The 22,303-nt window shown below is 38.4% G+C and overlaps 1 protein-coding gene across 1 annotated transcript in view; it reads left to right on the top strand.

Moving 5' to 3' along the window:
- The window catches only part of pepd (peptidase D), a 73,507-nt gene that overhangs the window by 17,743 nt on the left and 33,461 nt on the right, over window positions 1–22,303 (top strand). Inside the window, exons 5-8 of the mRNA XM_064336105.1 lie at window positions 2,945–2,992; window positions 3,975–4,036; window positions 6,338–6,382; window positions 14,811–14,886. Of these exons, the coding sequence (XP_064192175.1) occupies window positions 2,945–2,992; window positions 3,975–4,036; window positions 6,338–6,382; window positions 14,811–14,886 (231 nt within the window). The remainder of the gene's footprint in view (window positions 1–2,944; window positions 2,993–3,974; window positions 4,037–6,337; window positions 6,383–14,810; window positions 14,887–22,303) is intronic.

Here is a 22,303-nt window from a genome sequence, read left to right as displayed (position 1 = left end):
TGTGCAATACAGGTGTTTTTCATGTTAAGGCAAGGGTCACGTCAGTCTACTTTGTCACTCTGTATCCCTCCAGCACTTCTACCAAACAAGCGTAGCCAGCCCGGAACACAAGTGTGTGTCACCATGGTAATCTACTCAGATATCGCTAGCCTGCTTTGAGAGTTTTGATGTGTTTTTTTCACACAGAAAATGACCTGTTTAGTAAAAAATTACAATGCAGATGGAGATAAATTAAAGCAAATAAATAAAAACAGAAAACACAATTACATGTTATGTCATGTACATGTCATGCTCCTATACAGATCTGGAAAGTACATAGAAAGTATTGAGAAAGAGCCAAAAAGTAAGAGAGTATGGGGAAAAAATGAATCTTCAGACAATTTGTTAAATTGTCTGAAGTTCCAAAAGTAGATATCTGAATCTGGGAAAATTGAACATTAGAGGATGTTGAAGATGATTCACACTCTCCATTCATTCAATAAGTTTCTACTTTTCTACTTTTCACAGTCAAACAGAGCAGTGCAAATCGGACGTTTATGAATCATATGAAATAAAAATGTTCAATGCGGGTGCCATAAAATAGCTCAATTTCTCTGAAACCAAATTATTTTTCAACAGAATGTTGCAGGAGTGCTTCCCAAAGATGTGTCTAACTATAGAACAGTCTGAGATGGTGGGTGTTGAAATCTGATTTTCTGTTTTGGTTTGGCATGAAGTGACCCAAATATTATATCAGTCTTTTTGAATTTATTAGCAAGAATAACATTAACCTATGTGCGAGTGTATGTAGTCTGGTTTGATTAACATCCTCTGAGAAGTCTGGAAATTTAGGTCTGGAAAAATCTGGAATTTTTAAAATGTGTAGGAAACCTGCAATTAAATTAACTGGAGCTGTAAATATCATAATGAGTGAGTGAATTTGATTGAGGAGTTTTCTTGTATGAGTATAATACTGGAACAGACTGCATGGGTGAAACATAAAACATGGAAAAATATATTATGATTAGTGTTGAACATATGCATTTATGGCTGCTTAACTCCACTTGCATGCTTTACTTCTTGAATGTGCTAAAGGAACTGTACTGAGCTAAATGTGCCCGTAGATATTGTTGTAATTTAAATTCAAATAATTAATCTAAATGCAACCTTTATCTGTGCTTTTTTAATTTAAATTTGTTGCACCTTACCAATTTGCTTCTGAACATAATTAAATTATCTCAAACCCTTTTCAGTCAAGACGAGTATTCAAAAAAACATTTTTATGTTATTATTTTTTACATAGATGATGCAACTTTTAGCAACCAAATATAAATATGGTTTTTACTTTGACCTTTTTACCTAAGGTTTTCTTTTGATCTGGGATGAACCGCCTGACTTGAGAGAAATTTGAACTGATGTCAAATTTGTACATGTGCAAAAGCCTTTCCAAATCTTTTCAGAAACATAAAAACAGTCCTGTGTAGTGTGGGGTAATACTGAATGCTGTAGCTGTTTAACAGGGCTTGAAAGAAGGCTCCAATTAATACTTAATTCTGTAAGTAGGAATTTTCTGTGTGATTAAAGAAATAAATAGATTAATGAGTCTTTGCGCAGTTAAACTGACATTCAGATGTTTGTTTACAGATTGTTGCTGTTTATATAAGTTGGTATCATGTGCATTGCCTTCAATGTATTGCCTTCAGTGCATCGTCCTCTAAAAGCAGGCAGATTTGGTGACTCAAGATCATTCCCTGACTGTTTATGTACATATAGGATGATGCATATTTAATATGCAAGTTGTCTAATTCGTTCTTCAGAGAATTCATGCAATCATTTATCCATGTGGTTAGTCACATCACACTTGTATTTTTTTTTTGTATCTTCATATGCACTGATTTCATATGTACTGAGTACACGCTGTGCACTTGATAATGGTGTTCACATGTAATTCACAGAAACTGCTTCTTCACCCAATGTAAAGATGAAAATTAAAACCATGTATTTTCAGCTGTCATTGTTAAATGGAAAAATACCACCATTTTTAAAAAAAAAATCTTGATGCTTTGCTAGTTGCCCTGTATTGATGCAAAAGGCACCAGAATATTCTAGTCAGGAATTAAGAAATTATGAGTATATGGAGGTGGAGGTAAGATCAGTAAAGTCCAGAATTTCTGTTGCTTTTTCCCCATAGGTGAACCGTTTTCTTAAAATTATCATCAGCCAGTCTGACTAATGCATTAGTTACTTTCCGTTTTTCAAATGTCAAAAGAAGATGCACATCTTTCGAATATGTTGTATGTTATAGTTCATGATAACAGATAAAGGATATGCTATTCTCTTGTGAGTTACAGTCATAAAACAAGTGGCAGCTTGTGCAAATCAATTGTAGAAATGTTTCAAAGAGGCTATATTTGAGAAAAAAGGTCAGGACGAAACTTGGCATAACAATGACCAAGGGTTCCAAAAGAAAGCATTGTGTGTGCAGTTTTCTGGTGGAGATATAGCTGAAAACTTTGCTTAACCTTAAATTATGCTCCTTCAGTGTCAACAGTTATTCAGCCTCATGAACAGAATGAAAAACTGGTTTTTCATTCTTTTTTAGCTTGGCCATTGTTCTCAGTAGTAATTCTTTCTCTGGCCGCTTGCAGTAATTTGTGGAGATGCACCATCACCCTCCAGATATGCTAATTCTCTTAATTCATCATAGTCCCCATGGATATATTACGAGTCGGGGCTGTGTAACCTGACATTTATGCTTTGTGTAGAGCAGCAATAAAGAGCGCCTGGAGCCTCTGAGCTTTGTCATTTAACATTTCAATGTCATTGTCGCCATTGCCCATATCACTGTTCATTAGAGTGAATTTTCTGTCTGCAGCACCGGACAGTAATACGACATTTTTTCCCTCAATATTTTGTCCTCAGATTATTTTATTCTGAAACATTTTCTTTTTTGTCCTTCTTGCAGATTGCTGATGTTTTGGCCAAAATGAATCCAGCAGTTCTCCTTACGCTGGTAAGTCTTTGCCATCCTGATTAGAAAGATTTTTTTTTCTTCCCTCCAACCTTCTCTTTCACCTCTGGAAATCTTTATCAGGCTTAAGGTTCTTCTTGATCTCTTCCTTCACTACCCCAGTCTGTGCAAAGATTCACTGTAATCAGTGGGCCTTTTTTTTGTTGGTTTGGATCCATTTTAATTTACATGCACATTCACAAGTCAGTAGTTAGATCTGTCTTCAAATTCAGGTCCTTGAGCTAACTTTTTATTGAGACCCCATGGCTCAGATGAGCTTTGCTTATTCAACTTGCATTCTTTGTAGGTGCTCTTTGTCAGTGTTTTGTGCTACTTTTCCACCAAATTGTGCAAGTTCTTAATGCCAGAAACGTTACTGGGCCGCAAAGAAAACGAGCACCCAATACTCTTTAATCTTTTCAAAGTCTGATTTGCATTAGTAATGGGACACACATTTTCTTTTTAAATCATATGTATCTGTTTTTTTGGCTGGACCGCAACAGCGGGGCCAGCCCTACAAACGCGAATGTCTGTGACTAAGTGACTGAGTGATGAAGTTACACCATTGGTCGGCCGAGTTATGAAGTTACACCATTGGTCGGCCGGTTCAGACATATAGGCCTACTAGGTTTTGACCTGGTGTTGTTGGTAAATGCAGAAGAGAATAATACATTCTTCCAAAGACCAATTTTTGAAAGTCACATGCTGTATGTTATGCACTGAAGTCTTCCTTTGACAACCATGTCTTGAAAACATACTTTAGTGCTATTAACTGTAGCCACTGACTCAGTGATTAGGAAGCTTTCATGGCTGGGACTGCAAGATATTGCTATTCTGCTATTTAATTTAATTTAACTGTTGACTGCAGCTCAGAGTTTTTTCAGATCAGGAATTTTTTCTCTGTAGCTACTGTACTGTAATTTTTGAGCAGACGTGCGCTACTCTCCCGCATATTAATTTAGCATGTTGTGTTCTGCCCCTCCAGCGTGGACAAAATACAGACAGTGGGAGCACCTGCCGCGAAGCCTCATTCGAAGGAATCAGTCGGTAGGTTTTTTTTGGGTACATATTTATTTTGGATATCACTATATTTTTGGGCTTTGTTAGTGTTTGAAACTGCTCTTAGAAACAAGTTCATTAGGTCACATTTTAAGTGGTTACATGTGAAATTAAATTCATTTTTCTTGGAAACGTTATTTTCTATCTTGCCGATTCATGCTCACAGTGTGGCCACTTATCTGTACCACCGTTAGTTTTACTGGACTTTGAATCTGGCCTCCTCCTTGACTTCCACATTTCTACGAGCTCACAATATGTTTTCGCAGAATAATCCGATTGCTTCACAACTTCGGAAGGACACGTGTGGTTTGCAGTCAGACACTTGCTTTATTAGCCTTTCCTTTTTAAAATCAGAAGCAGTTAATTTAGAGTATGTTTTTGTATAGAGTCTGTCTACAGTCTACAGATGAAAACCCTCAGTAGCATCTGAGAGTGTTTCTTTTTCAATAAAGTTGGATCAGTAAATTGATCCTTGGCCTCATAGTACTGTATTAATGTGGTATGGGTCAAAGAAATCAGCAGCAACACTTAATGGTATCTAACAGACACTCTATGAATAGTCATTTTGAAAATCAGTGGTGCAATGTAATGTATAAGTATACAACAGTATATTCAATTCTAGGGCTACATGAAATAATGAATTGCCATTTTTTAAGCCTTACAAGAATAATTGCTGCCATGGAGCGTATAGGCGATCTTTAAATTTTTTTTCTTTAATTGTACCTGAGGTGGTGGTAAACAACCAAAGGTCAGAGGTCATGTGAAATGCTTCTCAGAAAAAAATCACTGATATCTATTGGGTGCTGATAAGGCTTTGCAGCTTCCATGTAATGAAGAAAACAAATCGCATGATCACATAGAGGCCATGAAACCTTCCTTCAGAGTTCTAGAAAAAAGTCTTGTGGACAAATGAGACCAAGATTCATTTGTGTCAGTGTATTAGCTAGCGCAGAGTGTGGAGGCCAAAAGAAACTGGCCACAATCCAAAACATACCACTTCATCTATGAAACATGATGGTGAGGGTGTTATAGTTTGGGCATATATTGCTGCTACAGGTACTGGCTCACTTGTCTTAATGATGTAACTGCTGATAGCAGTAGCAGAATGAATTCTGAACTGTACAGAAACATCTTATCTACTCAAGTTTAAGCAAATGCTTCTAAACTTGTTGAATTGCGTTTCATCCTACAGCAAGACAAATATGACCTTAAATATACTGCTAAAGCAACAAATCTAAAAACTCTTTAAAAAATCTAATTCAAAGGCATTCATATGCTGAAGAGAACTACACCCAAATTCAGTTATGCTTCTCTGTGTTGCAAGTGAATGGAATTATTCAGTAAATGTCCATGATGAATAAGGGCATTGAAAAGCTTAATGTATACTTCCAAAATGGAATACAAGTTGTGCCTTCCCTGTTCAGCCTATAATTCTATGTGAAGGTCTTAGACATAGAAGGTTTTTATATTGTATTAATGCCACACTCTTTTTTTGGAATGATGTAAATTTAATATCAAGTTATTGAAAAAAGTATTGTTGCATCATCTGATGCACAAAGAAATTGTAAGTTAAATTATTTACAAGGCAATATCCTTTCACTGAAAGGAAAATGTGAGTGAGTGAGTCAAGTCTAGGAACTTGAGTCACAGTTGAAGTAAAATGTATTTTTATTGCTCTCGACTTATGCATTAAAATGCATTTTGTAATAGAATAATGAATTCATATTTCAATGGGAGGACATTGCAGATTGATAGAATACACACTCCGGATCTGATCATGATGAATTTGCCTTTTTGCCTGATGTAAACAACTTTCATGTTTCCTTGCTTGCCCACAGCCCTTTATAATCCATTAGTATGTAAATTGTTTCTTGTCACTGAAAAGTACATGCAGATGTGTTTATATTTACTTTAGAGTCCTTTAGATTTTCTCCCATTGCCTTGTACTGAGTGAGTTTTACCAGCTCTTTCTCAGTTGTTGTTTGTTTCTACACAGCATTTAAGTTTCTGTAGTTTACAGTCTGTTAGCCTGACCCCCACGGACACCAAACAGACATACAGTAATAGTATTTGTACTTATTCTTATAACACTTTTTCCCTTGCACTATGTTTATCCTTGCACTATTTATTTTATTGTATGTTTATTGTTGTACATCATCAGACCATAGCAAATTCCTTGTACGTGAAAACCTACTTGGCAATAAACCTGTTTTTGATTCTGATTCTGATTACAGCGTATTGGCGCAATTGGTTAGTGTTTGAACACCTGTAATGTTTCTTGCATTTCAGATTCCAAGTGAATAATGTTCACCTACACCCTGTAATTGTTGAATGGTGAGTACTGTCCTTTTTATTGTCCTACCCTGTGCCCTTTCCTCTCTGGCAGTCTCCGATTTAAAGTTACATTTGTGTCTTTATTATGCAAGCAAACCTTTTCACGCTACAATCAAAAAATTGAAACATTTTATTGAAAGCAAAAATATATAGTACCTTAAAAGTACTAAATTTAAAATTTAAATGAATAATTAAAAATCTAGCTAGTGTCATTGCACACCAGTAACCTTAAATGTTAGATTTCACAACAAGTACCCAGATTATGTTACAACTAGTCCAACAAAAAAAACGCTACCCGGGAATTAAGATCTTTCTCAAGTGACTTAAAAACAAGCCCAGCATCGCATATTTTAAGCAGACTTGGCAACTCTGCCGCTGGCAGCCTGTCCTTGGAGAAGGGAAATAAAGGCGATTCATAAGGCAGAAATCATTGTTTACCAAACCCTGAAAGAAAAAAGTTAAACCGTATTTCAGCATGCTGAGTATATTCCACTGATGGTGAAAAGTAATTTTATTTCTCTCCCTTTCCACCTATTTTTAATGGAGAACTAGTATTACATTCTTACCTGAAATCAGTGCACTCAAACATGAACATTAAAATACATAAAATGAGTAACTAGTAACTCACGGTCACTTTTTTTTCAAAAGTACTGTAGCTCTGGAGTAAAAGAAAAACAGTTGGAGACACCTGGTATACGCTACACAGAACTTTCTGTTTGCTTATGCTCTCTCGTCAGCAAGCTATGTAATTTTCAAAATGCATGCTCTTATGGATGCTGTTTAAGAATCTATGTGGTTTCTGTTTTATGAATTTATGTGCTGTCTTTTGTTCACACTAGTTTTGTTCGTCACTCTTAGCATCTACGTAGGTCTATATGTTATAGAGTGCTAGCTAGTCTGAGTGGTGTTATCTCTTGTTTTAGCCTGGAATAACATTGGGGTACTGCTACAAAAAATAGTAAATCACCATATGGCACATGGCTAGATCAACACAGAGTACCATATTAGTATGACAATATGTCAATAAAATTACCCAGCTTAACTTAGTGGGTTTGGGTGCCAGACTGTATGAAATTTTTGATATGCATACAGTACATTTGCCTAATTGCTGCTCTGAGTGACTGACGAGACTAGCCTGATCAAAAGGTAACACAGAAATTCCAAAAACGCTAACCATATTCTTTACACCACATTCTTCTCCCACTAACCGGATTCTTTCAAAGAAAGCATCCATGAGAGAATGGGTTTGTTAGACAACATAGATCACCCACATCATAGCTTGGAGACAATGTAGCTTAAGCTAACAGAAGGTTCTGTGTAATCTTGCCCAAGAACAATTTGTGACCTGTGGAACTGACTTTTATAGGCACATGTAGGAAAGACAAGTGGGTGTTGCCAAAATTTCCCTCCAAAGTAGACTGACCAATAGAAGTGCATCACGTACAGCTCTGCATAGATCCTACCCACAAGATTATGTTCCACATGCAACCATAATTTCAACATGCTACCAAAATTTCAACACGCAAACGAAAATAGTATTAATATATTTGTTTTCAATGCAAATAGTTTTGCTAGCAATTCATATTTGATCTAAAGCTTTGGTTGCATACGTTACAAAAAAGACACACATGTAAGTACTGATTAATATGGTAAGTAGATGTCCTTGATATGCTCCCTCACCCATCCCCTATCTTTGTAGCTGTTGTCCCCACCCCACCCCAAAACATTCTGTCCCACCCCCACTGTCTCCCCAATTCCCATTGTGGCACTAGACATACTATAAACACTGTATTTACAGTTGAGTATTACCAACACGACTGCTTACATACAAGGACACATTTGCATAAGTGGGACTTCTGTTCAAGTACAAAAACAGTAATGATAGCATAGGTCTGGAATGTCTGGACCATTACAGTTACAGCATTGGAACAAGCAAAAAGAGACTCGAAAACACAGCTTCACTGTTAAAGATCCTCTGTTTGAAGGCATAGAAACCAGATGAATTTGAAAATAGATAAACACAAGGCCACAGGAACAGGATGTGCACATAAATGAGTCATGAGCACATGAGCGAAGATCCAGGTGAGGCATGGAATGTTGTCAAGTTGGCTTTAATTCTGTTTTTCCCCTGTGTATTAATCATTCTAATGAGATTCATTCAGTCATTAGTTTATGCAAACAGTCACTGCAGCTATTTTTCAAGATTCCAGTGGTGTAGAATTCAGCTTTTCTTCAGAGTCGAGCAGACTAGCAGGAACTTGGGCTTGTGGGGCGTGAGCTTTAAATTGATCCCTTGGGAACCAGGTAGCAAAAGGAGGAGGGAGATTGGTCCAAAACCTGAGATGCTGTACTGCTTAACTCATACTGAAACTGCTGGAACAGGTTTGCAAAGTCGGAGGCTCTGAAAGCAATTCCACTGTCTACAGTATAGAAGATTTTAATATTTTGAGTCGAATGTAATGCAGATACTCTGTATGCAGTAGCCTTTGTGTACTTAAATACCATGAGTGGTAGTTTTGAATGATTACAGAATGAGATGGAAAAGTGTAGCTGGAGGTTGTCGAGCACCCATTTTTCCTTTTCAGCAATTTTACGTTTTTTTTAGGGGTGTGCATTTTCCTCATGAAAGTAGGTTTTACGGAAATATATTTTTCTGTCTTGATAGGTTGGATTGATGTGTGTAAAGGAGGGAGGAGGGCACTGATTTATTCAAGTGCTTATTCAAGTACTTTATTTTTTATCCAAGGATGTGACTACTAGTATGGCTTTTGAGGGAGGGAAAGGTTTTATTTCAGCTTTTGGAATGATGATAATGTTAATTTAATAAAACGGTGTTCTAAGTGTGTGGATACTTTCTGGATTCAGAATTGAAAAGATAAGATGAGCTGCCATGATTAATGACATTGAACTGTGCCAGACAGCAGAGGGAAATCTTTCTGATATTACATTTAAAATGGTGGATCAGATTTTCTGGAACCGAGGAGCAGTGTTCACAGATTCCCTGTGCACTCATTTAAGTCAGAAACTCTAGTTTGTGGAATTCAGCACATGAAACAGTTAAGGGAGGTAAGTCCATGGAGAGTTGTAGTCTTTGAAGCTGGATTCATGATGAAATAAGAAAGTTGATTCTTCATCCTCTCCCTTCTCCATCTCCTCCTCCTCCTCCACTTCTTCCTCCTCTTCCTTTTCTTCTTTTTCTTCCTCTACCTCCTTCATTTTAATTTTATGAACGCAATAGCTCTGGTCCTGGATGTATGCTAATTTATCAAACAACTTCTGAAGCCATGCTAAAATCCACAATAAAGTACATGTTTTGATGCAACACACTTGTTCACCTTGTGTTCCTAAAAATGTGATGAATATGATAAAATAAAAATCACTAACTAGCTAAGAAGGCTACACTGACATTTACTACATTTTCTTAATTTACTTATAAAAATAATGTTTTAATGGAAAATGTATCCTTGTTATTTTTATGTTTTATAAAAGTAATAAGGCACTTGAGGCAATTGCTATATTGTAAATACAGGCATGGCTAATGGGTTGCTACGTGTCGTGCCTAACAAAGCCTTTTAGCCGTGACTATATCGACAATATAGCACTACCTCTAGTACCTTATTGCTTAAATATATTCTACTTAATATATTCTGTCTTTTTGTACTTGTATATGAATAAATGTCACATTATTGACACATTTAGTAGTTAAAAAAATTAAGAAGCAACTGTTTAAAGGTGTCTCCATTCTAAACCACCTGCTTCTCAATAGTTGGTTCAATAAGACTATGGCAGTTCCTTCCCTGAACAGCATCTCATTCTTTTGATGCATATGCTTTCCCCCCCATGGATGTCCTTGCTGCCTCTTATCTCCATTCTCAAAGGGATCCTTTTGCCTCAAGACAAAAGGGACATATGTGTCTGTGATAGAAGCTCGCTCTGATGTCAGAGCGCACCAGGGAATCACAATCACTCCTCCTCATCCCCTCTCATCTGAGAGCTCCTGTCCGTCTGTGCGTATTCGCCTCTACGGAGCACGTGGTTTAGGTACTGCCGCTCATGTTGAGTGGCTTTGCCTCCAGACCTCCTCCAGTTTTCCCCACAGGGATGGCCCTTTCAGGGTGACGATGTGCAACAAACATACCTGGGAAAATTCTGAATTGCATTCCACTGAGTTCCTCTTTTTTGAGAAAAACTCTTGTATGAGAATAAACTACTCTGAGGTTGTGAAACCTTTATACTAGACGTGGACACCTCTTGATCTCTATATCAGAAGCTAGCTTGTGTGAACTGCACCTCCTCATTAAAAGTCTCAGATGCAAGTTTAAGGAAACATCGACAATTATCACTTGGAAAAAAAAGAAATTCATTTTATTTTTAAATAAATGGCTAATTAAAATGCCATTTTGAGAATTGTGATTTAAGATGAAATGCCCCTGTCCTTGTGGACGATCAGTTACACCTCTTTGAATTACTGTATGTTGTGATATATAGTCTTTAGTTCATATCCCTATCCCCACCCACTCCTCCATTGAGGACACACCCGTGAGCGTGACAAGCAAAGTGTCATGCGAAGAGGTGAGGTCATGAGAGATATTGAAAATAGTATTTTTAGCAACATGAATGATTCCATATAGGTGCTAACAGTAATTAGGCAGTGTTATAATGATATTTACACTGAGTGCATTCCTTAGCTTGTGGGAACATCGTACAGTAGCTACTCCATATCACTGATCGAGGTACTTAACCAGAATATCTTCAATATGAAGTTGTATAAATGGATTAAATATTATATAAACACGTGGCATATCAGTTGTTCTGCTAAGTACTGTAAGTAATGCAATCATCTCTTTGCAGTGAATGTTTTACACAGTTAATTCTACCCTCTCAAATGTGTGGAACAAAGTTACAGTCAATCTGTGTGACAGCTGAACAAGCATTATGCAAAGGAATTAAGGAGACACTGTGATGTGTTTGTTTCACATTACAGTTTTCCATTGATGTTTCTGTGCAGTCCTCCCACTTCGCATATTTACATAGCCTTTTGAGTAGGGCCTCTTGGGTGCTTCATATTAATATTTTTGTGTACTTGTATTCTGTATTCTATATGTTCTTTAAATAAAAATTCCTGGGTTAATCAGGATCAAAAGTAAAAGAGTAGAGGAAACCAGTTGTGTGGCTCCTCCATTAGTTAAATAATATCCAGGGATATGGTTGTGTATAAAACTGTTGAACAGACCTGGTTGCCTATCATTATGGCTGGAATGACTTCAAGAGGAGGCGTAATTGACTTTGAAAGAGGGGTGATTGTTGGTGTGCTTTTGGCAGGTATCCTTCAGTAACCAAGACTACTACAGTAGTTGATGTTCCGTAAGAACTCTGAGGGGGAAAGACAAAAATTGTCCAAGGGCAACATTGGGTGGAAATGCAGACTTCAGTATTGTGACTGGATTAATTTGAAGTGCAAGGCCAAACAGGGATGGCCCAAAACCATATTCTAATTAGAGAATTTTCATGAAAATTGTTATGGGTTTTCAGAGAAATAGTACACCAAGACAATGAATATGCACTCTGGAGTCTCCAGACGTATCATTTTATGATAGAAAAACCGCAGGAGCCTGGTTGTAGTGGTTCCTTTTAGGGGGGACAAAAAGCCTGCTATATTACAGTCGCATATCAAGATGCATTGAAAGAATATTTTAAACTCTAAAAGTTCAAGTTATAACACAAAAAGCTATGTACCAACGCTATTGTGAAAGTTCAATGATCAAAACTAATTTTGGTAAAAGACAATCACTTAACGTTTTGGTACTCAGAGGTGGTGTGGAGAATACATTTATAGAAAATAGCTGAATAGATTGAAAATTTGCTTTGAAGAAGTTTAGCAAAGAAGTAAGGATTTTGTACTCTGTCTGGTTGAAGGGCAGATGTACCCAAATAGGGAATAATTCAAATGTGATATTGATTAAGCAGTGGGCTAACTGACTGGCCATTACAGAGGACTGTCTAGTGTCTGTTTTTAGTCACAGCTAGTCATAAATCCATCGATGCCCCATACCAACTTTTGTAAAGCTGGCAGGTCATCAGAAACTTCCATTGGTATCAAAAATATCCTTTATTGGTCACAAAAACTATCTGTCTGTCTAGGCTACTCAAAAGCTTACACTAAAACTGAAATAGTATCTCCTGAAAGTGAGCTATCCCTTTAATGAGCATATTTCATGACATTACAATAAAAAAACCCTCCGTCCAGCACCATTACATTTGTTGTGTTTTGTTTGATATGGGGCCCATTTCAGCTGAGTAGCATATTGAAAACATATGCCAATATGAAATATTTGAATAAAGAAAAATTGAGTGTGAACAATGTTATTTTACTATATCATCTTTAACACTTAAATATGAAAATGTTGCGTGGTTTCAACTTCTTACCATTGGTTCCAGCAGTGAGATGCTGTGGCCATGTTTACAATGGGAGGTAATTGCTGGCTGCTCACAGAAGCCAAGGTGACTGTGCTGTATCCAGCCTCCCAGGCAGCACCCTGAGCCGGCCCTCTCAGCTGTAATGGTGTCCGTGCTTGCCTGGCTGCTCTGGGCATTAGGCTCAGATGTTTATAGCTCTGTGGGGAGCCAGTTCATTGTGGTTACACCGCACTCTGCCACAAACTTTGTGTATTTTTCCCTCTTTTGTCTTATTACCAAAGATTATCAAAGAGGGTGCAGGAGCAGATCCATCCTGGTGATCTGACATTTCCCAAATAGGAAACCCCAGCACTCAGGCGCATCTGGTGTTTAAAAGTGAATACAGACTCTAATAGCATGCATTTCACTGAGTCAGATAACCATGTGCAGTGCCATGAAAAAGTATTTGCACACTTCCTAATTTCCTCTATTGCATCTTTGTATCACTGAATGGGTTCAAATCTTTAGACAAAATGTAATATTAGACAAAGGGAACCGTGTCTAAGACAAGCATTGATGTTTCTCTTGATTAGCAGTAGTTTCTGCCTTGCTACCCTCCACAAATCCCATTTTGTCCTGTCTTTTTTATTGTGGAGTCATGAACTGTGACCTTTTTTGAGGCCGAGGGGCCTACAGCTCTTAGGATGTTCTCCAGGCATTTTTTGTGACTTCCTGATCACAAAATTGAGTTGAGTTGTTTTGGCAGGCCAACCACCATTGCAAGCATTCCCCATTTGGAGATAATGGCTCTCACTGTGGTTTGGTGGTATTGTCCCAGAGCCGTAGAAATGGCTTTGTAACCCTTTCCAGACTGAGATATTTCAACAGGTTTTTTCTCATCTCTTCTGGTGTAGTGCTTGTAGGAACTTTGTGGTAACTACTTAATTCTGATGGTAAGGTTCAATGTAAGTCAGGTTTACTTTCAACAGGCCTGGCTGAAATCTAGTCTGGCTGTGTTCAGTCAGCTGAATCTAATTATAAATTAAATTTGGGAAATTGTTTGAGTAACTAAGGGGGGAATTACTTTTTCACATGGGTGATATGGGTGTTTGATAACTTTTTTCATTATATAAATGAAATAATAATTTAAAAATGTGTTTTGTGTTTACTCTGTTTCCTTTTGTCTAATTACATTCTGTCTGAAACCATTTAGTGTGACAAATATGCAATAATAGAGGAAATCAGGAAGGAGGATAATTATTTTTTCACAGCACTATATATTCAGAGACATGTATATTCAGAAACATGCTTGATCAAGCACTGTAATCATGCTGCACGCTATAAAAATCTGTCAGATGCTATTTAGTCTAGAGAAATGGCTGTTTTCATCATTTTAACCATTGGTTGCAGCTTATCGTATGTTCAGTTTGTGATGTTTATTCCTGGGTAACTTTAGAAACAAAAAGCCTTGTTCCCCATTAATGTGAAGAACTGAATAATTTGCAGAGCAGGAGAATTGCATCTCTTGTGTGTTCTTGATCGTGAGGAAACTGACAGTGATTTCTGCAAGCGGTTGTCTCTGAGCCGTTATTTGAATGCAGTGATTGAGGCAGCATTAGCTTGATGATGGAGACGAAAGCTCGGATTGTCCACAAGAATGATAGTAACTGAACCGATCTCCACGGGGCACTTTTTGCAAATGTTTTCCACCATGCAGCATGATTGTTCTCTTAATTTCAAAGGTTGAGTGCATTTGTGGAACCACCACACTTAAAACGTGAGAAAAAGACATCCTGGTACTCTCAGATATGTGCCCTGCTGTAGCTCCTGGCCATAAATCAGAATGATTAAGGTTGAGTGGGACACCCAAAATCTCACGGCTCTCTTACTTCTTCCTACTTACTCCTTCAGCAGACTGCAGAGTGTTTGTTCATCGGGAAACAGCCACACACACCTGGCAGAGTCAGCAGTGACTCTAATCTACACAGAGAGGAGTGACGCCCTTGACTCTTGTTTTGCTCTCCTCCTGCAGTCGCCTGATTAAGACCGATATGGAGCTGGAGGTCCTGCGCTACACTAACCGTGTTTCCAGCGAAGCCCACAAAGAGGTAAAATCCTGCTCCTTTCCCCACCTCATCTCATTCTTCAGACGGTGATCTATGCATCACTGAGATTTAAACTTTGTGTGAGGGCAGAATATGCACAGGCTTGAAGTTCAGCCGTTATAAAACCATGAATCACTTCCCACTGAGACTTGAAGTGAGCGTAAAACACTTTGGTGAAATCGGGTGGTGGGTGTCTTTTTAGTAGGATGATAATAAAGACTAAATATTCTTGAGGGGCAGGTTTAACTGAGGTAATAAATTATTGCTAAATATTGTAGGTTCAGTTTTATCATAGTCAGTGTGAGTGAAAGGATCAGTTCAACTGGACTAGTTCATGCTGTCTGTAATGTGCCAGTTGTTAGCAGTTGATTGTACACATTCTAAAGCGCAGTTCTGCATTACTTTGCCTAAGTCATGTTAGAACATTTAGCAGAAAAAATGATAAAATTCAACTGTGAGATGTCACAGTATTTTTATCCAAGACAATGCCATTTGAGGTGTGAATGTGTTTGTGTGAGTGTGGGTATGTACAGTATGTGTGTGCACATCACAACAGGGATAGCCTGGGAAACCCCACGGTGGTATTCTTCATAGTAAATTGACAGTGAAAAAGTATTAATATAATAGCATAGGTTTTAGGGGGGAGACACTGTGGGGGGAGGTGGAAAGCAACTCTTATTTTACCATAAATCTGTGTGATGCATTTGTGCATATGAATTATTTTAAGTACAGTATTTAGTTATTTATGAATGTATATATTTATATATAAGGTAAATAATACTTTTCCATTGAAGTACACAGCAGGTTATGTATTGGAAAATTAATGAATTGTTGGCCTTTTCAAATGTATTCATTATTTTGTTAAATACTTACATACTAATTATAAATATACTGTTTTCAAAAAAATACATCCATGTGAATATGAGGTTTGTGCTTAAAATTAGCTTTAGTAAATTCAATAGAATATTTAATGGACCCAATTTACTCACCCCCAGAGTTTTAGTTCATCTCAGTAATGCATATTCATATGAAGAGCTGCATATGCATACAGGCACATGGTGATGTTGTTCTCCCAAAACTGATAATGAATTGCTCAAATTACAGCTGATTTAGCAAATTGGAGGCATTTTTCTGAACCTTGGTACTACATTATTTAGTGCACATGCAGTACTGTTCAGCAGACTGACCTTACATTTTGAAGGGTAGCACTTGCAGGCTATTGTATGTAGTGTAGAAATCTGTATTCTGCAGGGAGAAAGAATGCTTTGATTTATTTTTTTATTCTTTGTGGTGAACTCCTCCCTTTCTTTTCCTTCAAAATATGCCAATCTATTTGTAAATCCCTCGAGAGACGGGCAGCAAAAGTGTGTGACAGAGGAAGATTTATCTCTGTATCTGTTGATATTGATACAAAGTGCTGCAGCTTGTCTATTTTTCTTATCTATTTTCTTGTTGTTTCCTAAATGCGGATGTGGAACTTGAGCATTGTAATTTTTGCTATTTTTTATGTTTGTTGAAGTAATGCTTGTGCTTTGGCAGCCCAAATGTGCCTTTATCTTGCCTGTGAAGTGAATTGAATTGAGAGAGAAATGGACAGGGAAAAAGCAGTGAGCGCGCATTCGTACTTGGAGTTTTTTGATATCCCAGCGAGGCACCATCTTGGTAAACTGCTCTGTCCTCTGCCCACGGGCTTATTCATGAGCTGGTATGGTACAGTCGCCTGTCCTAGCTGTAATAATGTCTGGACATTTTGGCTCTTGAATGTTACTTTACTTTCAGTTTCACGTAGGCCTTTTTCTTCTTGGTTCCTCTGGTGTTTTCCTTGTTGTGCTATCGCATGAGTTTGGGGGGGGGGGGGTGATTTGGCTCGATCAATGATGGCATTTTCCGTCTCCGGCTGATTGACTCGAAGAGGGCCAAAGCCAAGCTCCTGTCAGTGTTAGAAAAGGGCCCAAAAGGTTATGCTTGATCTTATTGCCTGGAGTCTAATGAAAGGGAAAGGCTGTTCAAAGCGGTTCCTCCCAGATACTGTCTGGGCCTCCATAATTTCAATGTGTTGTCTAGAAAGGTTTCAATTTGTAGTCACAGGGCAGCCAAGCAGGAGGATTGAAAGAAGCCTTGGGAGGCTTAAGATAATTGAGTAAACCAAATTGATGGGTACATTCCGGAATTGGAAAAATGCATAATTGTGGCCCTTCAAATTAAAACACGAAATAAGGTTTTTGAAGGAAATTGAATTTTAATGGATTTTTGAAATCAGCTGGTTTTATGAATTAAAGGATAACTTCGTTTTTTCACCCCACTTGGACCTAAAGTATTTTTTTGAAGTAATTCGACCATGCTGATTGTTATTGATAATAATTTTGTCACATTTTTCATTGTGGAGCTTTGGTCACCCTGAGAACCACTCTACTCTGCTTTGCACTGCAGTATAATGGGGCCACACAAAGAGGCTTGAAATATATAAGAAAGCATTGATAGGTAGTGAAGACCTTGTCATGCTGATAGATTAACTTTTTCACATTCTCACACGCGAGTTCCATAATTGGAAATTATGCAAGCTATATAGGGATGTATTTTAACAATCTTTGCACATGGTCTCTTAATGAATAATAGGCATGTCTTCAGCATAACATGCAATGAACCAGTCATCTGCAGTAGTCATCTACTGTTCCCATGAACATTAGAAAGGCCTGAGGCAATGCCATTGCCTGTTTGGACTTTAAAATTAAAATTACTCCGACACTGTAAATGCAATATGCTCCTCCTTCATTAATATTCGGGCTTAAAATGACTGCGTTTTAAAAATTTTATTAGGCGTACACATTAGGCCCCTTAATACCAATTGAGCATACTTAAACATTGTTGCAGGATAGCGTGCCATGTCAGAAAGCACACAGCATCTCATTCTGGTTCCGCAAACATGACAGTGACTGCAGTTTACTCCAATGGCCTGTGTAGTCCCCAGATCTCTGTTCTACAGAGCACCTTTGGGATGAGGTGGAACAGGAGGCTCGCAGCATAAATGTGTGTCCAAAGAAGCTGCAGGAACTGCATGATGCTACTGAGTCAGCATGGACCAAAATCCCCCAAGGAGTGTTTCCAGTGCCTTGTTGAATCCATGCCGCAAAAAAAAAATTCAGGCTGTTCGGGAGGAAAAATGGGGTCCTATATATAAGTGGCCATTGAGTGTATATGCGCGTGCACACGCACGCACACACACACCACGCACGCATGCACACACACACACACACACAAACACATTGATAATATAAATAGCATTGGTAGTCTAGTGGTGTGTGTGATTTTCTTTTGTTTCCTTTAAATATGCGCCATTAGTCAGCACCTCAGCTGGTGCTGTGGTCCCCACTTTCTTGCAATTTATTAGTACATAAGAATGTAATTTTCTCATTTTATGGCTCATTATATAGAACAAGTTTTGCATCATTTTATTCAGTGATGTCCGTAAGTATTTGGACAGTGACACAATTTTTTGTTGTTTTGGGGTCTGTACTCTTACAGATTTGAAATGAGAAAATGAAACAATGAATATTTATTTACAGACTGCATTGTATATTAGATGGTTAGTTATGCAAAAAGCCTAAAGAGTGTTATAAGAAATGTGCGTAAGCTGGGTCCCTTTTGACGCATGGACAGTGGGATGCCTTGTCTCATTGTCCAAAGAGGTCTGGAACGTGGTGACCACAGTTCTGTTGCAGTTTCAGCAGCACTGCACTGGGCCTATGCTGGGCTTAGGAAACGGACTGGACTAAGCTGCAAGCTGAACTACGTTGGCAGCACTCGGGTCTCAGGTATGTGCAGTGAGGAGAGAACCTCTGAGAGCTCAAAAAGTCTGCAATGGCTGCAGCAGAGTGCTCCTAAGTGTACTGCAAAATGAGAGCCAAAATTGTGGGTATGAGAGAAAATGTTGTTGCTCAGTTTTATTAACCTGGTCAAGGAAGGGAAACTTCACACCTGGCCATTGTGCAATGCAGGTTTTAAATGCTGTGTGCACAGATGATGATGATGATGTCATCAGACACTTCCATCTTCTTAAAGTGACAGTCGCTTTTTGTGTGAAGACTGTCAGCTGGCTGTTGGTCCCTGTGGGCCGAAAAGACTAAAGTGGACCTCTTTGGCCTGAAAGCAAAGTGCTATGTTATGTGGTGGCAACATTACACTCTGCGGTAGCTTTATGCTAGGCTGACTGGGAATCTTGTTAACATCGAAGGCAGGATGGATGGGTCCGAATACAAGCAAATCCTTTAGAAGAACCCGTTTTAATGTGCAAGTGATCAGTATTTAGGGCAAAGATACAAATTCCATCAGGGCAATCACCCAATGCACATAGCAAAAACTACAATGTAATAGTTTTTTTAAAGAATGTCAGTATTCTGGAATGGCCTAGCCAAAACCCAGATTTTATTCTGAAATCGCTGACCACTAATAATCTCTATCTACTTGGCAGTGTTGAAACAAAATGGCATGGAGGAATGGGAAGAACTCCAAAATCTCTGTAAAATGTGTGAAAGTCATACAGACACAACAAGATGGCTCACGCATCGTTTGTCTGAGAATTTCCTTCATGTGCAGTTTTATATTTTTGATAGAACTGACTATGAGCTTCTGTAAAATATATTCCTGTGTAAATCTGTGCGTAGATTTATGTTTGCACTTATTTTAAAAGTGTGGCCTTTCCTGTGCCCAAGTAACAGTGACACAAAATGAACCGGTCCCCAGGGTCAGCCTGACCTTGAAACGCCTGAGGCGGTGTACCATTTTTAGCAGCAGCGGTGCTCCTGTGCATTAACAAACATACATCTTCATAACCAGCAAATTCACACAAGGCAGATAAAGACAAATGCTCGAGCCACTGTGCCCTGGTGATGTTCCCCACTGTACTGTTAGGCATTCTGTCCGGAGGTGTACGACTCCGGAGGTGACAGTGACTGTTAAACAGATGGATTCCTAATGCAAAAGTAAAGAATGCAACAGACCTCGGGTTCACCAGGCAGCCATTCTTGCTCCTACTGTATGTCCTTCCTGGTTCATTTGCCGATGAGGCACTTCAGTATGCTGTATTCAGAGGAGCAGCCCGTGCATGAAAATGTGTTTTAAAGCATTGGAACAGATGTATGCAACCAGCCAGTACTCAAAGTATGTCAGTGCACAGAGGGAAAGTCTAAAGCAAGTAGCAACAACCCAGATACAATCACGTATTATTCATAAACATGTTTACCATTTTTGAAACTTATTCGTTAGAAAGGCAACATATAAACAATGCCGTTTGTTTCCACTAAATTACAGGCAACAACCTAAATTTGCTTGCTAGCCTGGTAGGACCACAATTTTTTGATTTGAAATAATTTATGTACCACCAAATCTTTTCAAGAGAGCTGCAAGCAATTTAATAACTTCCTCAACCATGGCATTTATTTTCAACTTCAACACTAGAATAAAAAAGTACCTTTGCTGCTGTAAATAATGCCATATAAGGATGATAGGCATTCTGCTCATGCAAGAATGATGCAAGAATGATGTGCTCTGAGACTATATTTTTCTCAATATTTCAATTCTTTTTTACTTTTAACTGGAATTGTAGCTGGAGTTAGGTGATATCATGAGCCGCGTTTCCACCGCAGGAACTATACCCCGGAACTAGGAACCTTTTGAGGAACTCAGTGCGTTTCCACCGCAGGAACTAGGGTCTAAATTTAGTTCTGGGGGCTTTGTTTTACCCCCCAAAACGTTCCTGCTCGGGGGGTAGTACTTTCCGAAGGTACAGGAACCTTTTGGGTGGAGCTTGCAGCGCTGAACATTTCTGATTGGTCGAGTACTCGTAGCATTTGTGTTGTATTTATTTTCCGCCATTACCCGCCATGTTTGAAAATATGCAGCGGCAAACCAATTTATTTTCATAATAACTTCAAATCAAACTTGTATGTTATGCGGCGCAGTAGCCTACTTTTGGTTATAGCCTGTCAACGTCTTGGAATTATAACGTGTGCTCTTCTGTTCTTTTCTTGCTTTAGTATTCGTTTTATAAAATGCTAAGCATTCGTGCTGGGACAGCATATTACGTAGGCTACCAAAACATTCAAACGGATTAATTCGGTTGCTGAATATTTTCTTCCGGATTTTCTTTGTTAGCCCATTGTAATTGACTCAAAACGTTTGATACAGTTATGTGAGGTATGCGGTAGTTCTGCATAATTAACATTGGTGATACAGTACAAGCAAACTGGAAATCACCTTCCGCACTTTATCCGGGTAAAATAACAGGTTAATTCTAGTAATCTTCCCTTTAGCTTTTTCAGACTGCCGTAATTTTACTCAATTTTACTGCCATTTTTCAATTCCACGAAAAGACCAGGAAGACTATGGACTCATTTATGGTGCATGGTTCGCATCTGGAGGGCACACTTCGCTGCTCGGCTAGCAGTAACTTCGAAGGAAAGCAAACGGTGGCTGTACCACTACTAATTTACATTGTCACGCAAGTCCGAGTTTTCGTTCTATTCTTGTCATTTTGCGATTAGCCTATATGGAATTGACGACGAGAAAGTAATAAAACAGCAAATTGTTTACAACGTGTGCATGTTTTCTGCTGTTAATGAATGAATGTGTTTGAGAGGATATATGAAAATCAATAAATACAAAAGTAACCATATATAGTCATTGTTGGTAACCCGTTGTATATAAGTGGAATAAACCCCTCCGGGCTGTCCCGGTTATTAGAAAATAATGTAGGGTACTTCGGTGGCAGTATGGGGTTACAGAAGAAATCATATGACAGATAGACCGACGACAACGTCAGTGGGCTAATTTGCCTAATCTTCGCGGTACTTTAGACCCCGGTGGAAACGCAGACAACCATTGGCTGAAGGAACCTTTTAGTTCCTGGTAAAGTAGTTCCTGGGAATGAAAGTTCCGGGTAATTTTGGTGGAAACGCGGCTATAGTTCACTAGTTGCAAGCTCTTATGTGCCTTTATCATTGAAAACCACTCATTGTGTCAATCTTTGTGTTTTTTGGGCACTTATCAAGTTCTTAATGGAATGTCGTATTACATTAATTATTGTATTGGCCAACGCTCAGAGTGAAATTTTCTCTAGACAATATTAGAAAAATTTGCCTCTAGCTTTTGCATAAAAACTGTATCGAGCTATCAGCATGGGCCATATATGAGCATTCTTGCAAATTTGGCATTCCAAACTTTGACTACCTATCTCACTGAAAGCAGTGAGATAGGTAGTTAAATTATGACCAAACCAAAGAGAAGTTCTCAGTTTTACTGAGAATCCAGATTGTCAGCTGTAATGAACATATCTGATGGCTGTGCAGTGGTACCATATTCATACTTAAAAAGTTGAATTAAGAGCTGCGTTCTTAGTTTCCTGCAGATTTCTAACAGGAGAGGC

The sequence above is a fragment of the Anguilla rostrata genome, chromosome 5, assembly GCF_018555375.3.
Source record: "Anguilla rostrata isolate EN2019 chromosome 5, ASM1855537v3, whole genome shotgun sequence".
Taxonomy (NCBI): Eukaryota; Metazoa; Chordata; class Actinopteri; order Anguilliformes; family Anguillidae; genus Anguilla; species Anguilla rostrata.
This window is presented reverse-complemented; position numbering and strand designations above follow the sequence as displayed.